Source organism: Lissotriton helveticus, chromosome 2_1 (assembly GCF_964261635.1).
Source record: "Lissotriton helveticus chromosome 2_1, aLisHel1.1, whole genome shotgun sequence".
Lineage (NCBI taxonomy): Eukaryota > Metazoa > Chordata > Amphibia > Caudata > Salamandridae > Lissotriton > Lissotriton helveticus.
Window position 1 is genome coordinate 909,176,513 of NC_136059.1, and position 23,615 is coordinate 909,200,127.

At 47.4% G+C, this 23,615-nt stretch overlaps 1 protein-coding gene across 2 annotated transcripts in view; it reads right to left on the minus strand.

Annotated features, from left to right (window-relative positions):
- The window catches only part of SECISBP2 (SECIS binding protein 2), a 429,157-nt gene that overhangs the window by 63,053 nt on the left and 342,489 nt on the right, over positions 1-23,615 (minus strand). For both annotated transcript variants that reach the window (XM_078675640.1, XM_078675639.1), the window contains exon 11: positions 6,527-6,681. In XM_078675640.1, the coding sequence (XP_078531766.1) occupies positions 6,527-6,681 (155 nt within the window). The remainder of the gene's footprint in view (positions 1-6,526; positions 6,682-23,615) is intronic.

Genomic DNA, 23,615 nt, shown 5'->3' on the forward strand with positions numbered 1-23,615 from the left:
CCCCTCTGCTACATCACAGATCTCAGTCTGAATCTTAATGGTTAAACCACTATGGTAGACAAGGGAGGTGAGCAAGGACAGCCATGCCATCACACCCTCTCTAACTTCCAGCTCTCAGATATGCTCAGGCTGTCGTCAGCTCTGCTATCAGTTGCAGTGTACAAGAGTAGCATCCATCCCAGGAAACATGGTCCAAATCCCACCCTTTCTAGTAATGCCAGCATTACTTTACCAGCAAAGACAACCTATTACGTTGCACTATTATGCTTACAAATTCTGAATTGTACGTGGAAAAGTGTTTCAGCAAGATTGGCTTTTCTTTGTTTGAATGAAAGATCTGATCATTTTTATTATGTAACTGAAGTGATTAAAGTCAGCTACGTATCGTAGCCGCAATGCAGCAAATCATAAATGCCATTTTAAAGCATGCAGTCAGCGTGCACTTTAAAAATACATGTTATGATATCAATATGAGGACATTCCAGCCAGAAAATGCGGTTAGATAGAGTTTAACAATTTATTTCTTGGCAACCAGAGTCGAATGCTGATCTCTGGAAACAACAAACCGATAGGTCGCAAAGGGGGCGATTCTGTGAATCGGCTCATTTGCGACCAGTAATGAGCTTGATGCATGTGCCCCATTATTACTTAAACTGTACTGCTTGGGAATGAACCTGAAGAAGTTAAGCTTACCCAAGAAAGGTAAACTAATGACTTGATGAAAGAGAAAGCCAAACATTACAACTAATACCCCTTTTCCCTAGCTACACAGTTAAAAATAGAATGCAGCCCTTTTTCCTATGCTCTAGGATATTTTGACATAGAAAGCATATTCTTTACCTGAACATAGCCTATAATAATTTTCAGAGAATCCTTGTTACAACTTTTATATGTAACAAGGTCTTAAAACCTTTTCAGAGCTAACTATACTCTTCAAATCATAAGGGAACGAGAGGGTCAGTGGTAGAAGTGGCATTCTAGATGGTTGATTCCTATATATGCCAAGAACTGCAGCCAAATTGGTTGGGTCTTTGACCAAACAATAGTTTCAAAAAAATTAATCTCATACATTTGAAGGACTGGTAAGCTTGCAAGACCATCATAGTAAGTTAGCCTCGATTGTGGCTGCTTAGGACCCTGTACTCGATAGACAACTTAGATTGCTGGCAATGCAAATTTAGTAGTTCCCATTACATTTATATGTGTGCTTTTAATAAGCACTAAACTATAGCCTCAGAAGGGGCGTACAAATGCTATAAACAGTAATGGAAAAACGATGAAGGTCAAACCAAGAAATGTCCGCCATTACTCGTCATGTACAGTAAATAGAAGCCAGAAGACTGACGGCACCCCTAAAATGACCAGCCTCATCTGCCCCTCTGCTGCTATTTACATATATATATCATGAGATGGAGTCTGGAGGTAGAGACACAAAAGGTCACTGCCCAATATGCTGACAAACGTAGACTGCACCAAAAGGTAGAGCAAGCCACTATTACATGTGTATGCAGTTCATTAGCCCTCTAGAATTAAAACATTTTCAATGTAAGGCTAAATGCTGTAATATAGACTGAGCCTCATTCTGGAGTGGCACCCAACCCTTAGCTACATAGGTTATAGGCATAAATTCTGTTCCTTCTCCCTCTTCTACGACAACAGAAGACTGTGCTATTTTGAGAAGGGTCAGAAAGGGAGAGACTCAAAAAGGGAGAGATTCAAAAAGGGAGGCCACTGTCTGAAGTGCTGATAAATGCAGACCGATAAATGAATAGCAGACCATCCTCACAGGTTTTTTGTTACTGACCAAGGGATACTGAAGATCTAGGGATAAAACATTTGCAACAACATCCTAAATAGAGTACATTTTGTGTGCTTCTTAGATAGCTGACCCTCCTTCTGAACTGCCATCAAACCCTCCTCATATGTTAGCATATGTGTCCCAGTTGATTCTTCTTCTTCCACAACCCCTACCATTGAGCTCTCAAAAAACAGTGCTACCATACTGAGACAGAGCACAGATTGAGAGACAATGAACAGGAGACCACTGACTGACATGCTGATGAATGCAGACCACATCAAATGAGAAGAAAGCTTTCACATGGTTTTTGTTTGTGATGGAGTTTATATTATGGCTGGTTGGGTAACGGTTACTTCTATTCCATACATAAGGGAACTCCATATAGTATTTTCTGACTGCCTCACTGTCCCACCAGGGCTTAGGTTGCTGTTGATCTAAGTTGGAATGTACACAGTATTGGCTGGTTTCTAAACCCTGCCGTGAGGGCTTGCACCTCTGTTACCCGTCATTGAACTGCACTTAGTATTGCAGAGATAGATACCGAAGAGAAGGCAACTGGCTTATGTGATGAAAAATGCAGACACCACCAATTCAGGAACAGACTGCTCTCACAAGTTTTTGTTTGTGACCAGGTTTACACTAAGTCTGGTTGTAGAAAGATTGCTTCTTCCCTGTTCCCAGAGGACTTCATATAGTATTCTCTGGTTGGTGAACTGTACAGCCAGGGCTTAGTTTCTCTTGCTCGGGGGTGGAATGTCCACAGTATTCCATGGTTGCTAAACTGTGTTGTCGAGATTTGGGCTTTTGTCACTCCTGAGGGGATTCTACATAATATTGTCTGTGTTTCAACTGCGCTGACCGGGCTTGAAATTCAGTTCATCCTGAGCAGACTCCTCATACCTTGTTTTTTTACTGAATTATTTCTATTCATGTTCACATACACCACATTTTACAGCACTTCTCCACATTAGTGGTAGACTAGTAAAATTACATAACAAGTATTTGTATAGTAGGGTCAATTAGGAAACTCAAAAACAGTAAACTCTCTCTCATCTCCTCCACCACCAACCATACGTTGAAGGGGAGGGGTTCTCACTGCCATCCCAGTTTTTTGTTAACCTCTCTTGTCACCGTTACCCCTATTGCCAAGATTACATACTTGTTTCTGATATCTGCCTGCCATACCTCCTCTATCTGTTGCTCCCTATTCCCTACTCTATATTAGTCAAACAACTAAAGAGCTTTTGGTCTTGTGGGGGAGAAGCACAGATATTCCAACACGGAAAAGTATTATATCAGCGGATCCCATTTTGTGAAGAATTTGCTTTTTGAGGGATTAATGTTGCTCGTACTTTTTTCGATTTCCAACACAAAACAGAGCCTAGTAAACCACTGTGGGATGTGTTGTGCCTCCCCCTCTTTACAGAAGAAGTTGGGTACTGCTTACATTATCCAACCTGTGGGAGAGTAATTTGTGGTGGATCATTCACTCAAAAGTGCCAGGTTGGAGGGCCAGCATGGTAATTGCTGGATTCACAGACAGCGGATGTTCCAATGCTCCCCTGATATCACTAAGGACTTCTTACTAGAATATCACTCGCATGAAGGAAGGTACCCTTGTTTTCCTTACGCCACCAGTCTGATATTGTGTAACACATGAAGTGTTCATGTGTCATACCTGGTTTTATAGTGGGTCGAGTTGTTGAGCTTCTGCTGCTCCGGGGATTATCCTATACCGTTCCCAGGCAAATTTAGCAGCTCCAGGTGTTGGGGTGGATGAGCTTCTGTAACTTCTGTGAACCTTTGTAATATACTATATATCAGCCCTCTGATTACCAGGTCATGAGGTGTCACTCAACCTGTGATCTGGAAAGCGGCCAGGCATTAAGCCAGAGGAGACTGTGAACCTTGGAACATGGAAGTAAGACTTATCCGTACAGTGAACTGCGTGAAACCATATTCCTACCTGGTGATACACTGGAAGGGTGTCAAAGATTCTAAATTAAACAAATTCCAGATGAGAGGCAAGTCAACATATAATCACTTCAGTTTAAAGTGACTCAATACAAGACGGTTTCCTACTTTTTCATAGATCTCTATTTTCTGAAGTGGGATCACAGGAGTCAATAATAAACTCGTAACAGCCTCCTAAACCTACACCGAATTGTTTGATATAGTTGGACTCTGAAACAGAGAGTTGCAAGAAATATTTTACAAGAAAAGAAGTAATACGTATTCTACTGAGTCATATATTATCCCCCCATGATAAAGGCAAATGCAATATGCGCATTTTTAACCACCTCTAAGTGAGATGCCAAGAGATGGAGAAGCAGGGTGCGGCAGGAGAGGACGGAGCCAACAGGGGAAGCATGAGGAAGAATTTACAGAGCTCCCACAGGTGGAAAAGGCAGGAGATGACAGAGCAACATGACAGTACGTCCCGTGTTGGAGCAGCACGAAAGGATGAAAAAAATAGGGCACCAGTGGGAAAGAACTAATGGCAAGCCTTGTCCTCTTGAGCCTGCAAGCCTTGCCCCCTTCAGATGGCCTCCGACCCTTTTGATGTGTTGCGCATTACTGTGCATGCAAGCACATCATTACATTTGAACACAATTACCATTTTATATGAGAGGAACCCCCTCAAGAGCTAATCAGAGTTCAACAAGCACTCTTCTCAGTGACAGAACACAAGTTCTGTCCAGTCAGAGGAGTACAAACTGTGTAGAGAAAAAAGGTGTAGCAAACTCTGAAGATATATATAGACCCTAGACCAACGTGCAATGATATCTACTGTACAGCAACTGAATAAATGTATGCTGAAACACGGATATATTCAAAATTATTAAATCTTTTTATTTCAATCATTTTCTTATTTTTTTCATTTTTACTTATTCATTTCATATTTTCCTTTAAAAATATTTTCAGACATACATAACAATCAAATTCTATGGATGAGAATTATTTACAAAAAAAGTAGTGCAGAAACAATCAATGTAAACACAGCAAATACATGAACACACTGTCATCAAAAACGGAAGAAAAAAAGGGGGGGGGGGTGATATACGATATAACCAGTTGTTGGAAATTTGGATGAAGGCAATGCGGTTGAATGGAACTACGCGCGTTTCGGCCAAAGGGCCTTCGTCAGGTGACCGTCATTCGTACATAACATATATACAAAAATGTGGTACGGACATGGAGAAAAGCTGCTTCGTGAAAACAACACGGAATATCTGGTTCCTATATGGGCAGGTTTATTTAGATGGCATCAGATTATGGCATACTGATAAGTTCAAGTAGATGCCCTTCAGAATAATTAATTTCGTATATAGCCCAACCATACGTTGAAGGGGAGGGGTTCTCACTGCCATCCCAGTTTTTTGTTAACCTCTCTTGTCACCGTTACCCCTATTGCCAAGATTACATACTTGTTTCTGATATCTGCCTGCCATACCTCCTCTATCTGTTGCTCCTTATTCCCTACTCTATATTAGTCAAACAATTAAAGAGCTTTTGGTCTTGTGGGGGAGAAACGCTTTAAACCGGAAACACAAGGTACCGGCATCTATTTCCTTCTCTGTTTAGTTAGTCTTAGCGTGATTGTGAGAATAGATACGCCGGAAAAACGATAATGTAGGTCAGGCAACCTTCGATCTTTGGGTGAAGCGTATCAACACGGGGGTTCTACTCGTTTGCTCCCTCCTATGGCGGCAATAAAAGCTTTTATTGCCGCCATAGGAGGGAGCAAACGTTTTTCATGTGAAGTGACGATTATAAATAAATATTCGACAGTTTGTTTAAGAGCCAGGTAACCTCATTGAAGTCTTCAAGAAATTACAAAATAAGACTGGATTTAATACCCTTGGGCTATATACGAAATTAATTATTCTGAAGGGCATCTACTTGAACTTATCAGTATGCCATAATCTGATGCCATCTAAATAAACCTGCCCATATAGGAACCAGATATTCCGTGTTGTTTTCACGAAGCAGCTTTTCTCCATGTCCGTACCACATTTTTGTATATATGTTATGTACGAATGACGGTCACCTGACGAAGGCCCTTTGGCCGAAACGCGTGTAGTTCCATTCAACCGCATTGCCTTCATCCAAATTTCCAACGACTGGTTATATCGTATATCACACACCCCCCCTTTTTTCTTCCGTTTTAGATGACAGTGTGTTCATGTATTTGCTGTGTTTACATTGATTGTTTCTGCACTACTTTATTTGTAAATAATTCTCATCCATAGAATTTGATTGTTATGTATGTCTGAAAATATTTTTACAGGAAAATATGAAATGAATAAGTAAAAATGAAAAAAATAAGAAAATGATTGAAATAAAAAGATTTAATAATTTTGAATATATCAGTGTTTCAGCATACATTTATTCAGTTGCTGTACAGTAGATATCATTGCACGTTGGTCTAGGGTCTATATATATCTTCAGAGTTTGCTACACCTTTTTTCTCTACACAGTTTGTATTCCCTACGAGTAGCTAACTTAGTACATTGTAGGGGCCCCCCTTTTTCCATTGAACAGTCGGAGGAGTACTCAAGTACATGTAGGAAGAGAGGAAGATTTTGTTTTGTGTTGATCACATGCGGTCTTCGGTAATCTGGGCTGTCAAACCAGACCCAAAAACATTACATGAAATGTTTACATTCTCACAGAAGAGCAATATACCATTTTTCAAAAGCACAGATAGTCTGTGAATATTCTCACCTGTGCACCATCGTAACTGAAGATTCCCACCACACTGACAGGTACTGCTTTGTTGAGGCAGCGCCCTAGTGCTTTTCGATTGAGAGCAAACACAAAGGGAATATTTTGTTCACAAGCACAGGCAATAATAGTTTGCAAGGTCTCATCCAAACCACCTGCAGAAAAGAAGTAGAAAAAACAAAGGTGTATACAAAACATATATCAAAACATATATATAGGTTCTTTGTTTAGATCTAGTAATTGAACATATGTCGTATCCTCAGTTGTATAAATAATCACGACGTAGTCCTTCAAATGAAGTCGTAGGTTTCTTTTAATAGAACCAGCACACAGCACAGAAAGAAACCAGCATTCAGGTCCGGAGGCCACAGCGCAACTGCCAGACCCCAGAACCTGCTCACTGGAACATGGAACACAGTTGCGCTGCAACTCTAATCTAAGTTCTAACCATAGAGAGAACTAAAAAATATAACACATCTTCCCTCTTTAAACAAAAACAACCAAACAAAATTAAAGAGAAAAATAGAAAAATAAGGAACTAACTAGAATATGGGAAAACATGAAAATGAAAACTGAACATTTCAATGTAAAACATAATCTTTGAAATAATGAGGAGCACGAGAAATTTTTGTGCTTGTTCTGGGTAAAATAACTGAATTATAACAAACATCAGACCCTCCTCCTCCTTCCGGATGAGATGGATTATCCAAATTAGTAACATTTGAAAACTCATTATCAATAACATCATGTGTGACAGCAACATCACCACAATCACTGTGACAAGCTGCAAAAGATTCATAAAGTACGGAATGTTCCTTTATCCATAAGGGATCAATTGAAACAACATTTGGAGAACTTATGCAATGAGAAAGTAATTGAACCGATAAATTCATCTGAATGGATTTCGCCAATTGTCGTAGCCAAGAAAAAAGATACTAGTGACATTAGGCTCTGCATTGACTTGAGATCTCTCAACAAAAATATCTTGATTGACTGTTTTCCACTCCCAAAAATACAAGAAATGCTAGCTCGTTTAGGTAATGCCAACACTTTTTCATGTATTGATTTAAGATCGGCTTACCACCAGGTGGAACTTGACAAAGAATCTCGCCCACTTACAGCATTTAACACACCATTTGGTGCTTTTCAATCCCTGAGAAAGCCTTTTTGCCTTGCTTTGGCCACTTCAGTTTTTCAAAAATTATTGTACAAGCTTTTTGGTGACTACAAAAATGTGTTTGCATACCAAGATGACATCTTAGTAGTTTCTAAAATTACCGATGAACACATGCACATTCTAAGTGATGTTTTAAATACTCTTGAGAATCAAGGTTTCACTGTAAAAAAAGAAAAATGTAAGTTTTTTCTCAACAGTATTGACTATTTAGGGCACCAAATTTCAGAATCTGGCATCAAACCCAAATCTGATTTAGTCAAAGCTATTATAGATAGTCCTGCACCTATCAATAAAGACCAACTCAGGTCTTTCCTGGGACTATGCGAATATTATTCGTGATTCATCAGCACTTTTTCACTACAAACTGAACCATTGAGGAAATTGCTTAGAAAAGGAGAACATTTCACTTGGGAAGAAGTCCAATCCTTAGCTTTTTCAAATTTAAAAGATCTTATTTTAAAAGCACCTGCCTTACGTTCTTTCAGGGATGATGTCCAATCCATCGTCACTGTTGACGCCAGTGGTGTTGGGTTGGGGCTGTCCTTACACAACTAATTGATGGCACTGAACATACTATAGCTTTCGCTTCTAGATCACTTTCCCAATCTGAACGAAACTATAGTACGATAGAAAGGGATGTTTAGCCTGTGTTTGGGGTACCAAACATTTTGAAACGTATCTTTGGGGAAGGAAGTTTCTTTTGATCACTGATCATAAGCCACTTGTTTTTCTTTTATCCAAGAGTGATCATGATAAAGTAAGCCATAGAATTGTAAGGCTACTTTCCAAAATGTTTGAATTCAATTTTGCTATCAAGCACATTCCTGGAGGGAAAAATACACGTGCTGTTTTTCTGTCTAGATGTCCCTTAATTGATGAAAACTGTGACACCATTGATGACATTCAACGTATGGTTGGTTTGATTGATGGCTTAGTAGTTTTAGAGGGAGTCATTACTTGTTCTGAATGGATTCAACATTCTCAGAATGATAAATTACAAGGTACCATTAAAGAATACATAGCTACGGGTTGGCCTGAAGAGAGAAATTTGTGTGATGGTATAAGAGCTTTTCACAAAATCAATTTGTTGGTTCCACCTAGCAAACTCAGATTGAGACTCATTAATTTTGCCCACCAAGGTCATCTTGGGATGACCGGTACAAAAAACCTTTAAGATCATTCTATTGGTTGCCTGGGATGGACACTGAGGAAGAGAACTTTGTTGGCCATTGTGTCAGTTGTTCCATGTCTGACAAATATTTAAAGGTGCGTAATACCCCTCTCCAGCCTGTTGTTTTTCCAAATGGTCCTTGGGAAAAGTCAGGAATTAATTTTATTGTTCCCATGTATAATCTCCATCTCATCCTCGTCGCCAAAATATGCTGTATCCTCAGTAGTATAAATAATCACGACGTAGTCCTTCAAATGAAGTCGTAGGTTTCTTTTAATAGAAACAGTACACAGCACAGAAAGAAACCAGCATTCAGGTCCGGAGGCCACAGCCCAACTGCCAGAACCTGCTCACTGGAACATGGAACACAGTTGCGCTTCAACTCTAATCTAAGTTCTAACCATAGAGAGAACTAAAGAATATAACACAATATACCCAGGAAAACCATAAAATCACTTTTCTGCTAATGCAGCTATTCTATTACAAGATAAACAAGAATATTAAAAGCAATAGATTTCACCTTGTCGAACCCTCTCCCTAAAACCCAAGCTGTAGCAAATACATTTGTCCTGGGTTTGGAGAGATTAGTTAAGCATATACAATGGCTATTCTCTTCTCTGTGCCTACCTAAACTTTAAAGTATTCAAAATTATATACCTTTGTGCCATGGCACAAAAATACCATTGCCACCCACAATATGCCAGGATTTACAACCATTTTGCTAGGAACTACCACTGTTGTGCCAGGGTGAGCAAATTGCTTGGGGGTGTACCACCACTATGCCATAGCCCGCATGCTACCAGAGATGACCACCCCTGTGCTCGGGGCTGCATGTTGCCAGGTTATTACTACCAGTGTGCCAGGGCCATCATGTTGTTGCCACCATTGTAGCAGAAGGAGTAGTTTTTGTCCTGTAACTCCAGTTATGTAGTAGGGGTATCTCTGTTATAGTCATAATCTAGTGAATCGTCCCGCCCATGTGCGTGGACCCCGGAGCAATCAAAAATAATCTCTTAAGCTGTCAAACCATGCAGAACTGCATCGACACTTAAGAGAGAATTTAAAGACAGATAATGCAGCCTATATCCACAGGCTACACTGTCCAGTACTTCAACTAGAAATTCCACCAAAATCCACAAAAAGCACAGCCTGTCCAGGGTTTTCTAAGAGAAAACCTTGCCTTTAACAGCAAAACCCTCTGGAATGATAGAGAGGAAGAAGTGGACAGACAAGCCCCATAGGCTGCCATTATGTGGCTCAGAACAGGATACTGTGCCTTTAAGAGAACTTTCCAGAAGTCTCACAGTATACCAGAATGCACTGCAGGTCCCTTTTAATTTCAGTTTTTTTTTAAGGCGTAACACGCAAGACCTGTAGCATTTCTTACATGAATATCTCTCTCCACCGGGGAGGATGGCGGGCGCTTATGACTATAACAGAGATACCCCTACTACAGAACTGGAGTTACAGGACAGAAACTACTCCTTCTGTAGTAGGGGATCTCTGTGTATAGTCATAATCTAGTGAATAGAATGGCAAGCCCATCCCCAAACCAAAGCGGCAGTGGAGAAAAGAGAAATAACACCACTACTGTGCGAACAGATTTCGCAGCGAAGCCTGCCCAACCTGAGCGTCTGCCCTGGCATCAGTGTCCAGGCAGTAATGCTTAGCAAAGGTATGGACTGACTTCCAAGTGGCCGCCTTGCAGATTTCTGCAATTGGAACATTACGGAGCAAAGCAGTCGTGGCAGCTTTGCCCCTGGTGGAATGAGCCTTAGGTTTACCCCCTAAGGTCTTATTAGCCTTTTGGTAACACAATTGTATACAGGACACAATCCACCTCGAGATGGACTGTTTAGAGGTATCAAGACCCGTCCTGACTGATCCATAATTGATAAACAATTGGTCTGACCTACAAATATCCTTGGTTTTATCCAGATAAAATTTCAACACCCTCCTGACATCCAGGGAATGCAGGGACCTTTCCGCTGGAGAGGAAGGATTCTGAGAAAACGTAGGTAAAGTTATGGTCTGGTTAACTGAAAATCAGATATAACTTTTGGAAGAAATTTAGGGTGAGTACGCATAACAACCTTAGCAGCATGAAATACAGTATAAGGTTCTTGGCAACACAACGCCTGTATTTCACTCACCCTGCGGGCCGATGTAATAGCCACGAGGAACGCCGCCTTCCAGGACAGGTGCTGCAACGAAGCCTTATGAATGGGTTCAAAAGGCTCCATCATCAATCTGGACAGCACCACATTCAATTCCCATGACGGCGAAGGAAGCCGGACAGGAGGGAACACTTTCTTCAAGCCTTCCAAAAAATCTTTGATCACAGGGATCTGAAAGAAGGAAGTCTGTGAAGGGCATTTCCTGTAGGCAGTCAGCGCAGCAAGAAGAACCTTAATGGAATGGACATTAAGGCGAGACTGCACCAGATGTAGAAGATACGGAAGGATGACATCTTCCTTACACGTCTTTGGGTCATAGTTCTTGGACTTGCACCAGATGCAAAACCTCTTCCACTTGTAAGCATAAGAAGTCCTAGTGGAAGGTCGCTTAGCCTCCCTTCAGTATGTCCATGCAATCTTCTGGTAGATTCAAATGGCCATATTGCACTATCTCAGGAGCCATGCCGCCAAACTCAAAGACGAGAGGTTGGGGTGCAACATCTGCCCCCCAAACTTCGTGAGAAGGTCCGGCCTGCACGGCAGCCGTATGTGAGGAAGGAGAGACCGGTGAAGCAGGTCCGTGAACCACCACTGCCTGGGCCATTCTGGGGCAATCAGGATCATCTGCGCCCTGGACTGGGACAGCTTGATGAGCACCGCCGGAATCAGGGGAATGGGTGGAAAAGCGTACAGAAAGCTGTTCGACCAGTTGATCCATAACGCATTCCCCAGCGTCCCCGGCTGGTTGGTAGTACCTGGAGGCGAAGTCTCGGCATTTGCTGTTTTCGGCGGTGGCGAACAGATCTACGTCTGGAGTCCCCCACCTTGCGAAGACTTCTCCTAGTACTTCGTCGTTTATGACCCATTCATGGTTTTCCTGAATCAGTCTGCTCAGTGCGTCTGCCTGAACATTCTGCACACCTGGTAGATGGGTAGTCGTTATCGTCAGTCCTCTGGCCAGAAGCCAGTGCCAGATCGTCTGCGCCTCCTGCGACAGAGTGCACGATCTCGACCCCCCCCTGCTTGTTGAGGTAATACATAGTGGTCGTATTGTCCGTCTGAACAAGCAGAGAGTTGGTCCGGAAGGACGGATGAAAGGCCTTCAGTGCCAAGTGAACAGATCTTAGTTCCAGGAAATTGATGTGGTACGTGGACTCCGTCGGGGACCACGTCCCTTGAATCTGTAAGTCTCCGGAGTGCGCCCCCCAGCCGTGGATAGACGCATCCGTCACGATCGTCTGCGTGGGAATGTCCTTGTGGAAGGGAACCCCTCTCAGGAGATTCTCCGCCGAACACCACCACTTCAGAGACTGAAGAGCATGCAGAGACAGCCGTATCCTGTCGTCCCAAGATCCTTTCCTCTGATCCCACTGATCCTCCAAGCACTCTTGCAATGGTCTCATGTGCAGCCGTGCGTGTGGTGTGAGGAAGATACAAGAGGCCATCGATCCCAGTAGAGAAGACACCGTCCTCACTGTTGTAGATGTAGCGGTCATAAGAGCCTGAGCCTCCTGAAGGAGTGATAATCGTCTCTCCTCCGAAGGAGACACGCTTGCTGACAGCGTATTGATGGAGGCTCCCAAGTACTGAATGCACTGGACCGGAGTCGGGACAGACTTGGACATATTGATGTGCAACCCCAGCTTGTTCAAGAGAACGCACGTCTTCTGGAAGTGCGCTTGAGCTTCCGAGAAGGAGGATGCCTTGATCAACCAATCGTCCAGGTAAGGGTAGACATACACCTTGTTCTTCCTCAGGTGTGCAGCTACCACTGCCATGCCCTTCGAGAATGTTCTGGGTGCAGACTTCAGCCCGAATGGAAGTACTGTGTACTGATAATGATTGGTGCCGACTTGGAATCGCAGGAACTTCCTGTGTTTGTGTGCAATGGGCACATGGAAGTACGCATCCTGTAGGTCTATAGCGCAGAGCCAGTCTCCCTGTTGCAGCTGAGGATAAATCTGATGCAACGACAGCATGCGAAACGTCTCTCTGCGAATCCACTTGTTTGCTTGTCGCAAATCCAGAATGGGCCTGAACTCGTTCTTGTCCTTCTTGCAAACCGGAAAGAACCAGGAGTACAGACCTCTTCCTCTTTGAGACAGAGGTACGTCTTCTATCGCCCTTTTCCTTAACAGGATATCGGCCTCCGCCTGGAGCTCGCTCAGTTGAAACTGCGAGCTGACCGGTGGAATGGAAGGAGGCGGGCTGGTGAAACGAAGACTGTATCCATTGCAAACAATATTCAGCACCCACTTGTCCGGAGTAATTTTTCTCCACTCTGCCAGAAAAAATTGAACGCTTCCCCCCACCAGAGCGGGTAACGGATGTAGGGTAACCGCTCAGCCCTCCACAGGGCTTGGTCGCCCCACTCACTGCTGCCGCTCCTGCCTGCCTTTACCGCCTCCTGCCTGCAGATTCCTTCGCTCGCTGCCCGCTGCTCCTGGGAATTTCCCGCTGCTCCTGGGAATTTCCCGCTGCTCCTGGGAATTTCCCGCTGCCCGCTGCTTCTTGGAATTTCCCGCCGCTGCCTCCCTGCGACCCCGCCCCCCTGTGATTCCATTCGCCGCCCCGCTCCCGCCACCCAGCTGCTCCTCCCTCCCGGCTCCTTACTTGAGGGGACCGTAGGGGACCACAGAGTGTAACTGCTCAGCCCTCCACAGGGCTTGGTCGCCCCACTCACTGCTGCCGCTCCTGCCTGCCTTTACCGCCTCCTGCCTGCAGATTCCTTTGCTCGCTGCCCGCTGCTCCTGGGAATTTCCCGCTGCTCCTGGGAATTTCCCGCTGCTCCTGGGAATTTTCCGCTGCCCGCTGCTTCTTGGAATTTCCCGCCGCTGCCTCCCTGCGCACCCGCCCCCCTGTGATTCCATTCGCCGCCCCGCTCCCGCCACCCAGCTGCTCCTCCCTCCCGGCTCCTTACTTATGACGCCCCCAGAGCGACCGCGCAGCGGACGCGCGCAGCGGGAGCGCCGATTGAGCGCCGAAGGTGCGCCAAAGGTAAGCCCGTCTGCGCCCGTCCGCGCCTGGCCCGCGCCCAGCGCCAGGACCCCTGGCCCTCCCCGCCGAGGCAAGACGACCCGACTGACCTACGACGCCGCCACTCTCAACGCACTCAATGCCGGCCGGACCCACGCTTGCTGCCGAGCCACCCCGAGACGCACCCACGGACCCTTCACCTGCTGCACCTGCAAGTTCACCTGCCTCCGAACCTGCCCCGCACCGGCAAGACAAACACCAGCAGCAACCACCTCAAGTGCATCCTGATCAACACCCGCTCCGTCCACAGACACACCGTGGAACTCTGGAACCTCCTCGACGCTACATCACCGGACGTCGCCTTCCTCACGGAAACCTGGATGAACGCCTCCTCTGCACCCGACATCGCCATCCCGGACGGGTACAAGATCATCAGGAGGGACCGCATCAACCAGACCGGAGGTGGCATCGCCATCGTCCACAGGAACACCATCCACATCACGACCGACGCCAACGACTCCTTCGCCGCAGCCGAACATCTCCACTTCCAGATTCACACCGACCCTAAGACGACCCTCAGAGGCACCCTCGTCTACAGACCCCCGGGACCACGCACACAATTCAGCGAAGACATCACAGACTTCATCAGCCCGCACGCCCTCCCCTCCACTGACTACATCCTCCTCGGGGACCTCAACTTCCACCTGGAGAACAACAAGGACCGCAACACCACCGCCCTGCTGGAAAACCTCGCCAACCTCGGACTCAAGCAACTGGTCAACACCCCCACCCACTACGCCGGCCACACGCTTGATCCCGTCTTCTCTTCCAGCAAGTACATCACCTTCAGCCACGCCACCGGACTCCACTGGACCGACCACAGCTGCGTCCACTTCAGCTTCAAAAGATCCACGACCCACCACCACCCGCAACAGGTACCTCACAGGAATTGGAGCAAGATCACCGCAGACCAGCTCACCACCTCCCTCAGCCAGAGCCCACCCGCCAACACAACGGACCCCAACGAAGCAGCCCGCAACTTCACACAGTGGCTGACCGCCTGCGCCGACGACCTCGCGCCACTAAAGAACCCTCCCAGCAGACCCAGAAGCAAGAAGGCATCCTGGTTCACCGACGACCTCAAGGACTCCAAGAAGACCTGCCGCACCCTCGAGAAAGCCTGGCTCCTCGACCGGACCACCGACAACATGACCGCCCTCAAACACGCTACCCGCAAGCACCACCAGCTCATCCGCACCACCAAGAAGAAATCCCTGAAGGAACGACTGGACAACAACGCCCACGACAGCAAAGAGCTCTTCACTATCGTCAAGGAGTTCTCCAACCCCAGCACCGGCACCAACGACATCACTCCGTCACAAGACCTCTGCAACTCCCTCGCCTCGTTCTTCCACCGCAAGATCGCCGACATCCACAACAGCTTCGGCGCCCCACCCACGCACCCAACCGTCGAACCAACGCCCCCCACCGCCACCCTTCGCACCTGGACCACGGTGACCACCAAAGACACAGCCCGCACGATGAACACCATCCACTCCGGATCACCGACCGACCCCTGCCCACACCACGTCTTCAATAAGGCCGACTCCACCATCGCACCCCAACTCCGGAACATCATCAACGCCTCCTTCAACACCGCCACCTTCCCGGAGAGCTGGAAGCACGCCGAGATTAGCACCCTCCTGAAGAAACCTACAGCGGACCCCACCGATCTCAAAAACTTCCGCCCCATCTCGCTCCTCCCTTTTCCTGCTAAAGTCATCGAGAAGATCGTCAACAGACAGCTGACCGCCTTCCTCGAGACGAACGGATCCCTCGACCCCTCGCAGTCCGGCTTCAGAGCCAACCACAGCACCGAGACCGCCCTCATCGCAGCCACCGACGACATCCGGACCCTGCTCGACAAGGGGGAAACAGTGGCCCTCATCCTCCTGGACCTCTCCGCTGCGTTCGACACGGTCTGCCACCGCACCCTAGTCCAGCGCCTCAGCAACATCGGTATCCAAGAGAAGGCACTGGAGTGGATCATCTCGTTCCTTGCCGGAAGAACACAAAGAGTCCGCCTCCCCCCGTTTCGCTCCGAGGCCACCGAAGTCATCTGCGGCGTCCCGCAAGGATCTTCACTCAGCCCCATCCTCTTCAACATCTACATGAAACCTCTCGCAGCCATCGCACGCCAGCACAACCTCAACATCATCTCTTACGCCGACGACACCCAGCTGATCCTCTCCCTCACCAGAGACCCCGACACCGCCAGAACCTGCCTACACGAAGGGATGAAAGACGTCGCCGAGTGGATGAAGGACAGCCGCCTGAAACTGAACTCGGACAAGACGGAAGTCCTCATCCTGGGATCTTCGCCCTCCGCCTGGGACGACTCCTGGTGGCCCCCAGCCCTGGGCACCGCACCCAAGCCAACCGACCACGCACGCAACCTGGGCTTCATCCTGGACCCCTCCCTCTCGATGACCAGACAAGTCAACGCCGTCTCCTCATCGTGCTTCAACACCCTGCGTATGCTTCGCAAGATCTTCCGCTGGATCCCGACCGAGACCAGGAAGACTGTCACCCAGGCACTCGTCACCAGCCGACTGGACTACGGAAACGCCCTCTACGCCGGAACCACAGCCAAGCTACAGAAAATACTCCAGCGCATCCAGAACGCCTCCGCCCGACTCATCCTGGATGTCCCCCGACGCAGCCACATCTCCAGCCACCTGAGGAACCTGCACTGGCTCCCCGTCGACAAGAGGATCACGTTCCGGCTCCTCACCCACGCACACAAGTCTCTCCACGACCTGGGCCCCAAGTACCTCAACGACCGCCTGACCTTCTACACGCCCACCCGCCAGCTATGGTCCACCAGCCTCGCCCTCGCAGCCGTACCACGCATCTGAAGAGCCACCGCCGGAGGAAGATCCTTCTCTTACCTGGCTGCCAAGACTTGGAACTCCCTCCCCATCCACCTTCGGCTGACCCAGGACCATCTCGCCTTCATGAAACAACTCAAGACCTGGCTGTTCGAGCAGTAGCATACCCCTCCCCCCAAGCGCCTTGAGACCCTCCCGGGTGAGTAGTGCGCTATACAAATGGCATGATTGATTAGGGGAAGTAACCGCTCAGGGTCGAGACCCAGCCGGGCCTTTGTTCGCTGCGGCGGACTGTTGCCCGCCTCTACCCTTCTGGCGCTTCTGGAAGGAATTCCGGAACTGCTGCTGCTGTTGTTGCTGCTGCCCCGAAGTCTGTCCTCGCCCACGGCCTTGACCCCCGAACCGTCTCTGGAACGGGTGGTAGGTCTTCTTCTCTTTGGGCTTTTCCAGCCCGACCGCCGTCAGGGTCTCGGCCTCCGCCTTCATGCGGGCCATTTCGTCATGTTTGCCAAACAGGGTTTCACCCGAGAAAGGCAGATTGGCCACCCGCTGCTGAGCTTCTGGCTTGAGTGACGTAAGCCGAAGCCACGCGTGCCCCTGGTTGATACCATGACAGTACCCGTGTGCAGCCAGAAGGGACGTATCCGCAGCCGCGCTGATGAGCTGGTTCCACACCAGCATCCCCTCCTTCAGGACCTCTTGAAAGTCTTCCTTTTTCTCCCGGGGAAGGAACTCAGCGAACTGCTGTAGAGACTCCCATAGGGCACGATTGTACCGCCCTAGCTGGCCGCCTTCATAGCAGTAGAGGCCGTCCCACAGACCTTTCTGCCTGCCGAGTCCATCCAGCGGCTCTCCTTATCCGGAGGTACAGTAGAGGACGGGGAGGTGGCATGTTGCTTCCTAGCCACCGTCACTATGACAGAATCCGGAGTAGGATCCATCCGAAGAAAGGCAGGGTCAGAATCCGGGGCCCTGTACTTCTTAAGGAGCCGCGAGGGAGCGGACTTCGTCACCGCAGGGGTGAGAAACAACTCTTCTGTAGGCTCTACCAGCCCCGGCACTAGGGGTAGTAAAGGTCGAGACAGGTGTTTTTTATGCAGTGTCTCGAAAATCACTGATGTTGTTGGAGTAGGCACCGTCACCGTGATCCCCAACTTCGCTGCACCCCTCAGGAGAACATCCTGGAACGTGCTGATGTCGTCCACCGGCGATACTCTCGTCCCCGGGGATTCCGACAAGGTCGGTGAGTGGGTTCTGGTCCCGGAGGAATCTGTGCAAGACCGTGACCGTCTCCTCCTGTGACGCCGTCTCGATCTCGTTGAGGACCTGTGACGACTCCGCGATCTCCCCCTCTGATCCGAGCGAGATCGTGATCTCCTTGGCTTCGGGCCCTCAGCCGGCTTCACCGGAGCGGGCGACCTTGGCCCGGCAGGGGCCCTCGGCCGAGGGGTACCCTTAGGGGGCGTCGGGAATCGAGGCAGCGACGCTGTCCTCAGAGGAACCGGAGGAGGTCTGTCAACCGGAAGCCGAGGTTGAGGTTGAGGTTGAGGAGGAGGTGGAAGTGGAGGCGGGGTGGGAGCCCGCGGCAGTGGCCCCCTGGGCAAAGGAGGAGGGGGCGTAACCGACTTCGGCCTAGAAGGCGTTAACACTTCGGAATACACCGAGCCCGGTGATCCGCCCTCTTTCCTAGGCTGGGGAGTTGGAGAATCCCCCATAGGCACCTGCCGCCTGCTCGACTGACTCTTGGGCCAGAACTTCTTCTGCGCCTCTTTGGTGTCAAAGAACGTCGACCCGACGGCGAACGGCGGCTACTCGACGGCGAGCGGCTCCTCCTCGACGCTGAACGCCTCTTCCATGACGTCGAACGTCTTCGCCTCGACGGCGACCTTCGCCTCGACGGCGACCTACGCCTCGATGGCGACCTTCGCCTCGACGGCGAGCGTCTCCTCGACGCTCAACGCCGCCTCGGCATCGAGGATCCCCTCGACGACGACCTTCTTCTCTTCGCCGATGGCGAACGGCGGTGTCGCCTCGACGGCGATCGCCTATGCCGGGCCACTTCTCGACGTCGAATACTCGCCGCCGCCGCCGAAGACGACGACGACGAAATCGCCACCGGTGACTTCGACGGCGGTCTATTTAGTTCCCTCAACGCCGAGCGTCGACGCCGCTTCAACCCAGAGCCCTGGGGAGACGGGGAACAGACTGCAGTCATCCCTCTCGACGCCGTAGTCGGTGCAATTGACGCCAACGGAGAATGGGGGCATGGGCAGAGCAAGCCCTTCCAGACCCACCTTGTGCCTTCAGTCTTCTGTCTTCCAGGCCTTGGAGCCTGATCTTCAGTCTGTCCCTCAGGGTTCTACTAGAGAAGCCCTGGCAGATGTCACACTCCTCTGGGACATGAGATGAGGGAAGGCAGATGATGCACACCTCGTGTGGGTCCGACTTGGCCTTCTTCCTCGAGCACTCCGGGCATTTGTCAAATAATGCAGGCATATTGGCAAATAAAGAGTGCACCAAGACAAACACAAGGAAGAAACACCAAAGTACATCAAGAAAACTTGAAAACAGTGAAAAATCACCAAATAAACCCTTGAAAAGGGAGAGCTCAATGCTCCAGGGTCCTGCTTGCAAGAGCCGGAAAAAAGAACTGAAAGTAAAAGGGACCTGCAGTGCATTCTGGCATACTGTGAGACTTCTGGAGAGTTCTCTTAAAGGCACAGTATCCTGTTCTGAGCCACATAATGGCAGCCTATGGGGCTTGTCTGTCCACTTCTTCCTCTCTATCATTCCAGAGGGTTTTGCTGTTAAAGGCAAGGTTTTCTCTTAGAAAACCCTGGACAGGCTGTGTTTTTTGTGGATTTTGGTGGAATGTCTAATTGAAGTACTGGACAGTGTAGCCTGTGGATATAGGCTGCATTATCTGTCTTTAAATTCTCTCTTAAGTGTCGATGCAGTTCTGCATGGTTTGACAGCTTAAGAGATTATTTTTGATTGCTCCGGGGTCCACGCACATGGGGGGGACTATTTACTAGATTATGACTATAACAGAGATCCCCTACTACAGAACCAGCATGTCACCGGGAGAAACCACCATTTTGCCAGGGGCTGCATGTTACTAGAAATCGCCACTGGTGTGTCCGAGCAAGGATATATAGCCAGGGATTACCACAAATGAGAGCAGTTCTGCATTTTACCAGACATTATCAGTAATGGGCCTGTTCAAGCATATTGTCAGGGAATACCACCATTGAGCCAGGGCCAGAAGATTCCAGATATTACCACCATTTTGCCTTTTCGATCATCCAACTTGTGGGAGCAGGAGGCAAAACACTTGCTCCTCACCTGCACATACAGAAGCTCATGCACGCACACGCTCACACAAACCCATAGATATGTACCCCTGCACACAAAGACATATGAGCACACAAAAACAAATGGCCACAAGGGTGACAGGCATTGTGGTGGAGGGATTTGCTTACCTTTGCCATTGCATTTCCATGGGTAGGGTGAGTCAGTGTAGGCATTGCTTTGAAGGGGATCCATGCTATGCGAGCGGAAGCATGCACTTTTCAGCTTGCATTGCGTGGGCTGTGCAGTATGCCTAGTGACGTGCCGAAAGCTGATTTCTATGTTAACCCCAATAGGCTCCTTCTCTGTGCTGCCTCTATCTATGAGGTTTTAAAACTCATTCAATAATGATGGACTATTATGCGTGGTATGTTGTTTCTATTTGTCTTTTATGGCCGGGCCGGCTGAATAAAGATCATTTGAATTTATAGCCCTCCTCAACTGAAACTGTATTAGAGAGGATGAGATGACTTAGTGCAATACAAATAGGGTTAGTGTGTTGTATTTGTTTCTAATGTCTCCGTGCAATCACATAAAATGGCGATGTTGAAATTCCATTCAAGCATTTGTCTCAAGAATCCTAATTAAAACATTTTAAAGGCGCACAAGCAAATACAACTCGAATAATGCTATATTTTCAGAACTTCTGAGGTGGACTAGACTGAGTGAGTAAATTACTTGCACAGTCCAACAGACGCTACAAGGTTTCTTGGTACTGAAACTGTAATCTCTACATGTGTTGGAAAGACAAAAAAAATAATAAATCAACAGAATAAGAACATCGTAAGGGCTTCCCAAAAAGATTATACCTAATGGAGTTAAGCTTCAGGTATAACTTGTTACATCGTTGGGGTAGAAAAGTCGAAAAAGTATACCTGGGATGCCTAAACTAACACTTTAATCCTGGTCACAGTGCACCTTTTGGAGAATATCAACCAGTCTGTCCTTATAGATTTTGGCCCAATATCACAAAAGGGTACTAAGGACATTACACACTATTTGCTGTGGCACAGAGAGCCAATGGAGTGCCTTACAAGCTTCTAAATGCAAACTGTCATATTTAAAACGCCTACGAGATTTGACATTGAGCATGCCAGGAGATTGACGAAGAACATACTGGTGTAGTCGTGTCTAGAAACAATATCTGCATTTGCCATTAAGACCTTAAATAATAGGGAATAAAAAGAAGTGTTTATTAGATGAGATTACTAAAATGATACGGAGTTTACCTGCACATTCAAATTAAAAACTTAACACAGTAGAAGACCAGGCTTTCCGCTTTTGAGGTGCCTCTCCCAATTGTTTGGGCCACAAACATGACGTCCAAAAGTACCTGGACTTCTGGCTTGTATGCATTTAATTTGCCATTTTTATTCCTCTATGTTTGAGTGGTTGAGTAACAGTCAAGGAGAGTATCATGACTATGAAGACCTGGGATAGCGAAACAAAATATAGTTTATCATCCGCACAAGACCACCTTGACCCACACAGACTGGGATATTATTTGCCAGTTGGCTGAGGTAGATAAAATCAAGCACTGTCAAAGCCAATGGATCCGGCCCATGAAAGAGTTTTTGGCTTTGCCACTGTCTGTGAGCAATGTTGTAGAGCAGTGCAGCTGCAGTGCAGCATGGCAAAAAGTTAGACAATAAGAAGCAACATGGTGAAAAGGGAAGTGGGAGGTGGAGGGCAACATCCACAATGGAAGGGGGAAAAGCAACACAGACAAGGGTGTGTGGGGGGAGAAGCAACTGACAATAGGAGTGAGCGGGGATGGGAGAGGAAGAAGCAACACAGACAACGGAGGTGGAAGGGGAAGAAGCAACACAGATAATGGAGGTTGAAGGGGAAGAAACAATACTGACACATTGCGATACCTGTACATGCCTTACATTAACCTAACCCTATGCTCAGTCTGTGAAGTGCACCCACTAAGCATCGCGGTATCTGCACGCACCACACACTTACCTGGCACTTACAACCAGTCCGTGAAGAGCAGGGATATAACCAGACTAGTGTGCTACACGAACACAGCTTAGTAAGTAGTGAGGACACTCGGAAAGCAAGAGAGTGCAAAAAACAAAGAGGGCAAAATGTGGAAAGATGAGAAAACAAAGAACGCAACAGCTAGAGAAAGATGGGAGGAAATCAGACAAAACAGAGACACTGTAATGGGATACAAAAGCAGAAAACACGTTGGGAAATCAAAAGAATATACATTCCGAAGAATAAAATGCAGGAGAAGAAGCAACACAGACAATGGAGGCAGTTTGTGGTGGGTGAGTAGGGAAAAAGCAACATGGACAAGTAGAAATAACAAGGATGACAGGGGAAGAGTACATTAAAACAAGCATTTGCAATGCAATAGGTCTCGCATTAGGAAAGTTTGAGCTATTGGTCTTGTAAATGACAATTTTTTTATTTATGTGTTGGTTTTGAAAATAGCTAAATTATGAGCTTTGTCATTTACAATGCCAATAGTTATAACTTTCGCAAATGTGACACCTATAGCATTTGTAATGCAACATGTTTTGTATTTACATGACTTAGATGTATTGATATTACAAATTACAATGGCTTTTAATTTTTTTTAAAAATTAATACTTAAATAAAAGTGATTGTAATTTATAATGGCAGTAGCTTAAACTTTTGTAAATAACTTTTGTGAAGATTATGTTCAGTGTATTTTATTGTGACGAAAATCCAAGAACAGAAGTGAAATATTAACATCTTTTTGTGACATTTGTAATAAAGCTTGAAACATTGAGAGAACATATTTGAACCAGTTGTTGTTGAATGGTTGCGCAGATTGATGCTGGAGTGGCGCTGAGTGATGCTGTGGTGGTGCTGAGTGGTGCTGTGATGCTGGGGTGGTGCTGAGTGGAGCTGTGGTGGTGCTGAGTGATGCTGTGGTGGTGCTGAGTGATGCTGTGGTGGTGCTGAGTGATGCTGTGGTGGTGCTGAGTGGTGCTGTGGAGCTGCTGAGTGATAATGTGGTGGTGCTGAGTAATGCTGTGGTGGTGCTGAGTGGTGCTGTGGTGGTGCTGAGTGATGCTGTGGTGGTGCTGAGTGATAATGTGGTGGTGCTGAGTGATAATGTGGTGGTGCTGAGTGATAATGTGGTGGTGCTGAGTGATGCTGGGGTAGCGCTGAGTGATGATGTGGTGATGCAGAGGGCAGAAAAGCACAAAAAGCGAGTCTAACAGAGGGCAGAAGGGCAGAAAAACAAGGGAAAACCAGTCTAACAGAGGGCAGAAGGACACAAAAAACGAGTCTAACAGAGGGCAGAAGGGCACAAAAAACGAGTCTATCAGGGGGCAGAAAGGCACAAAAAGCGAGTCTAACA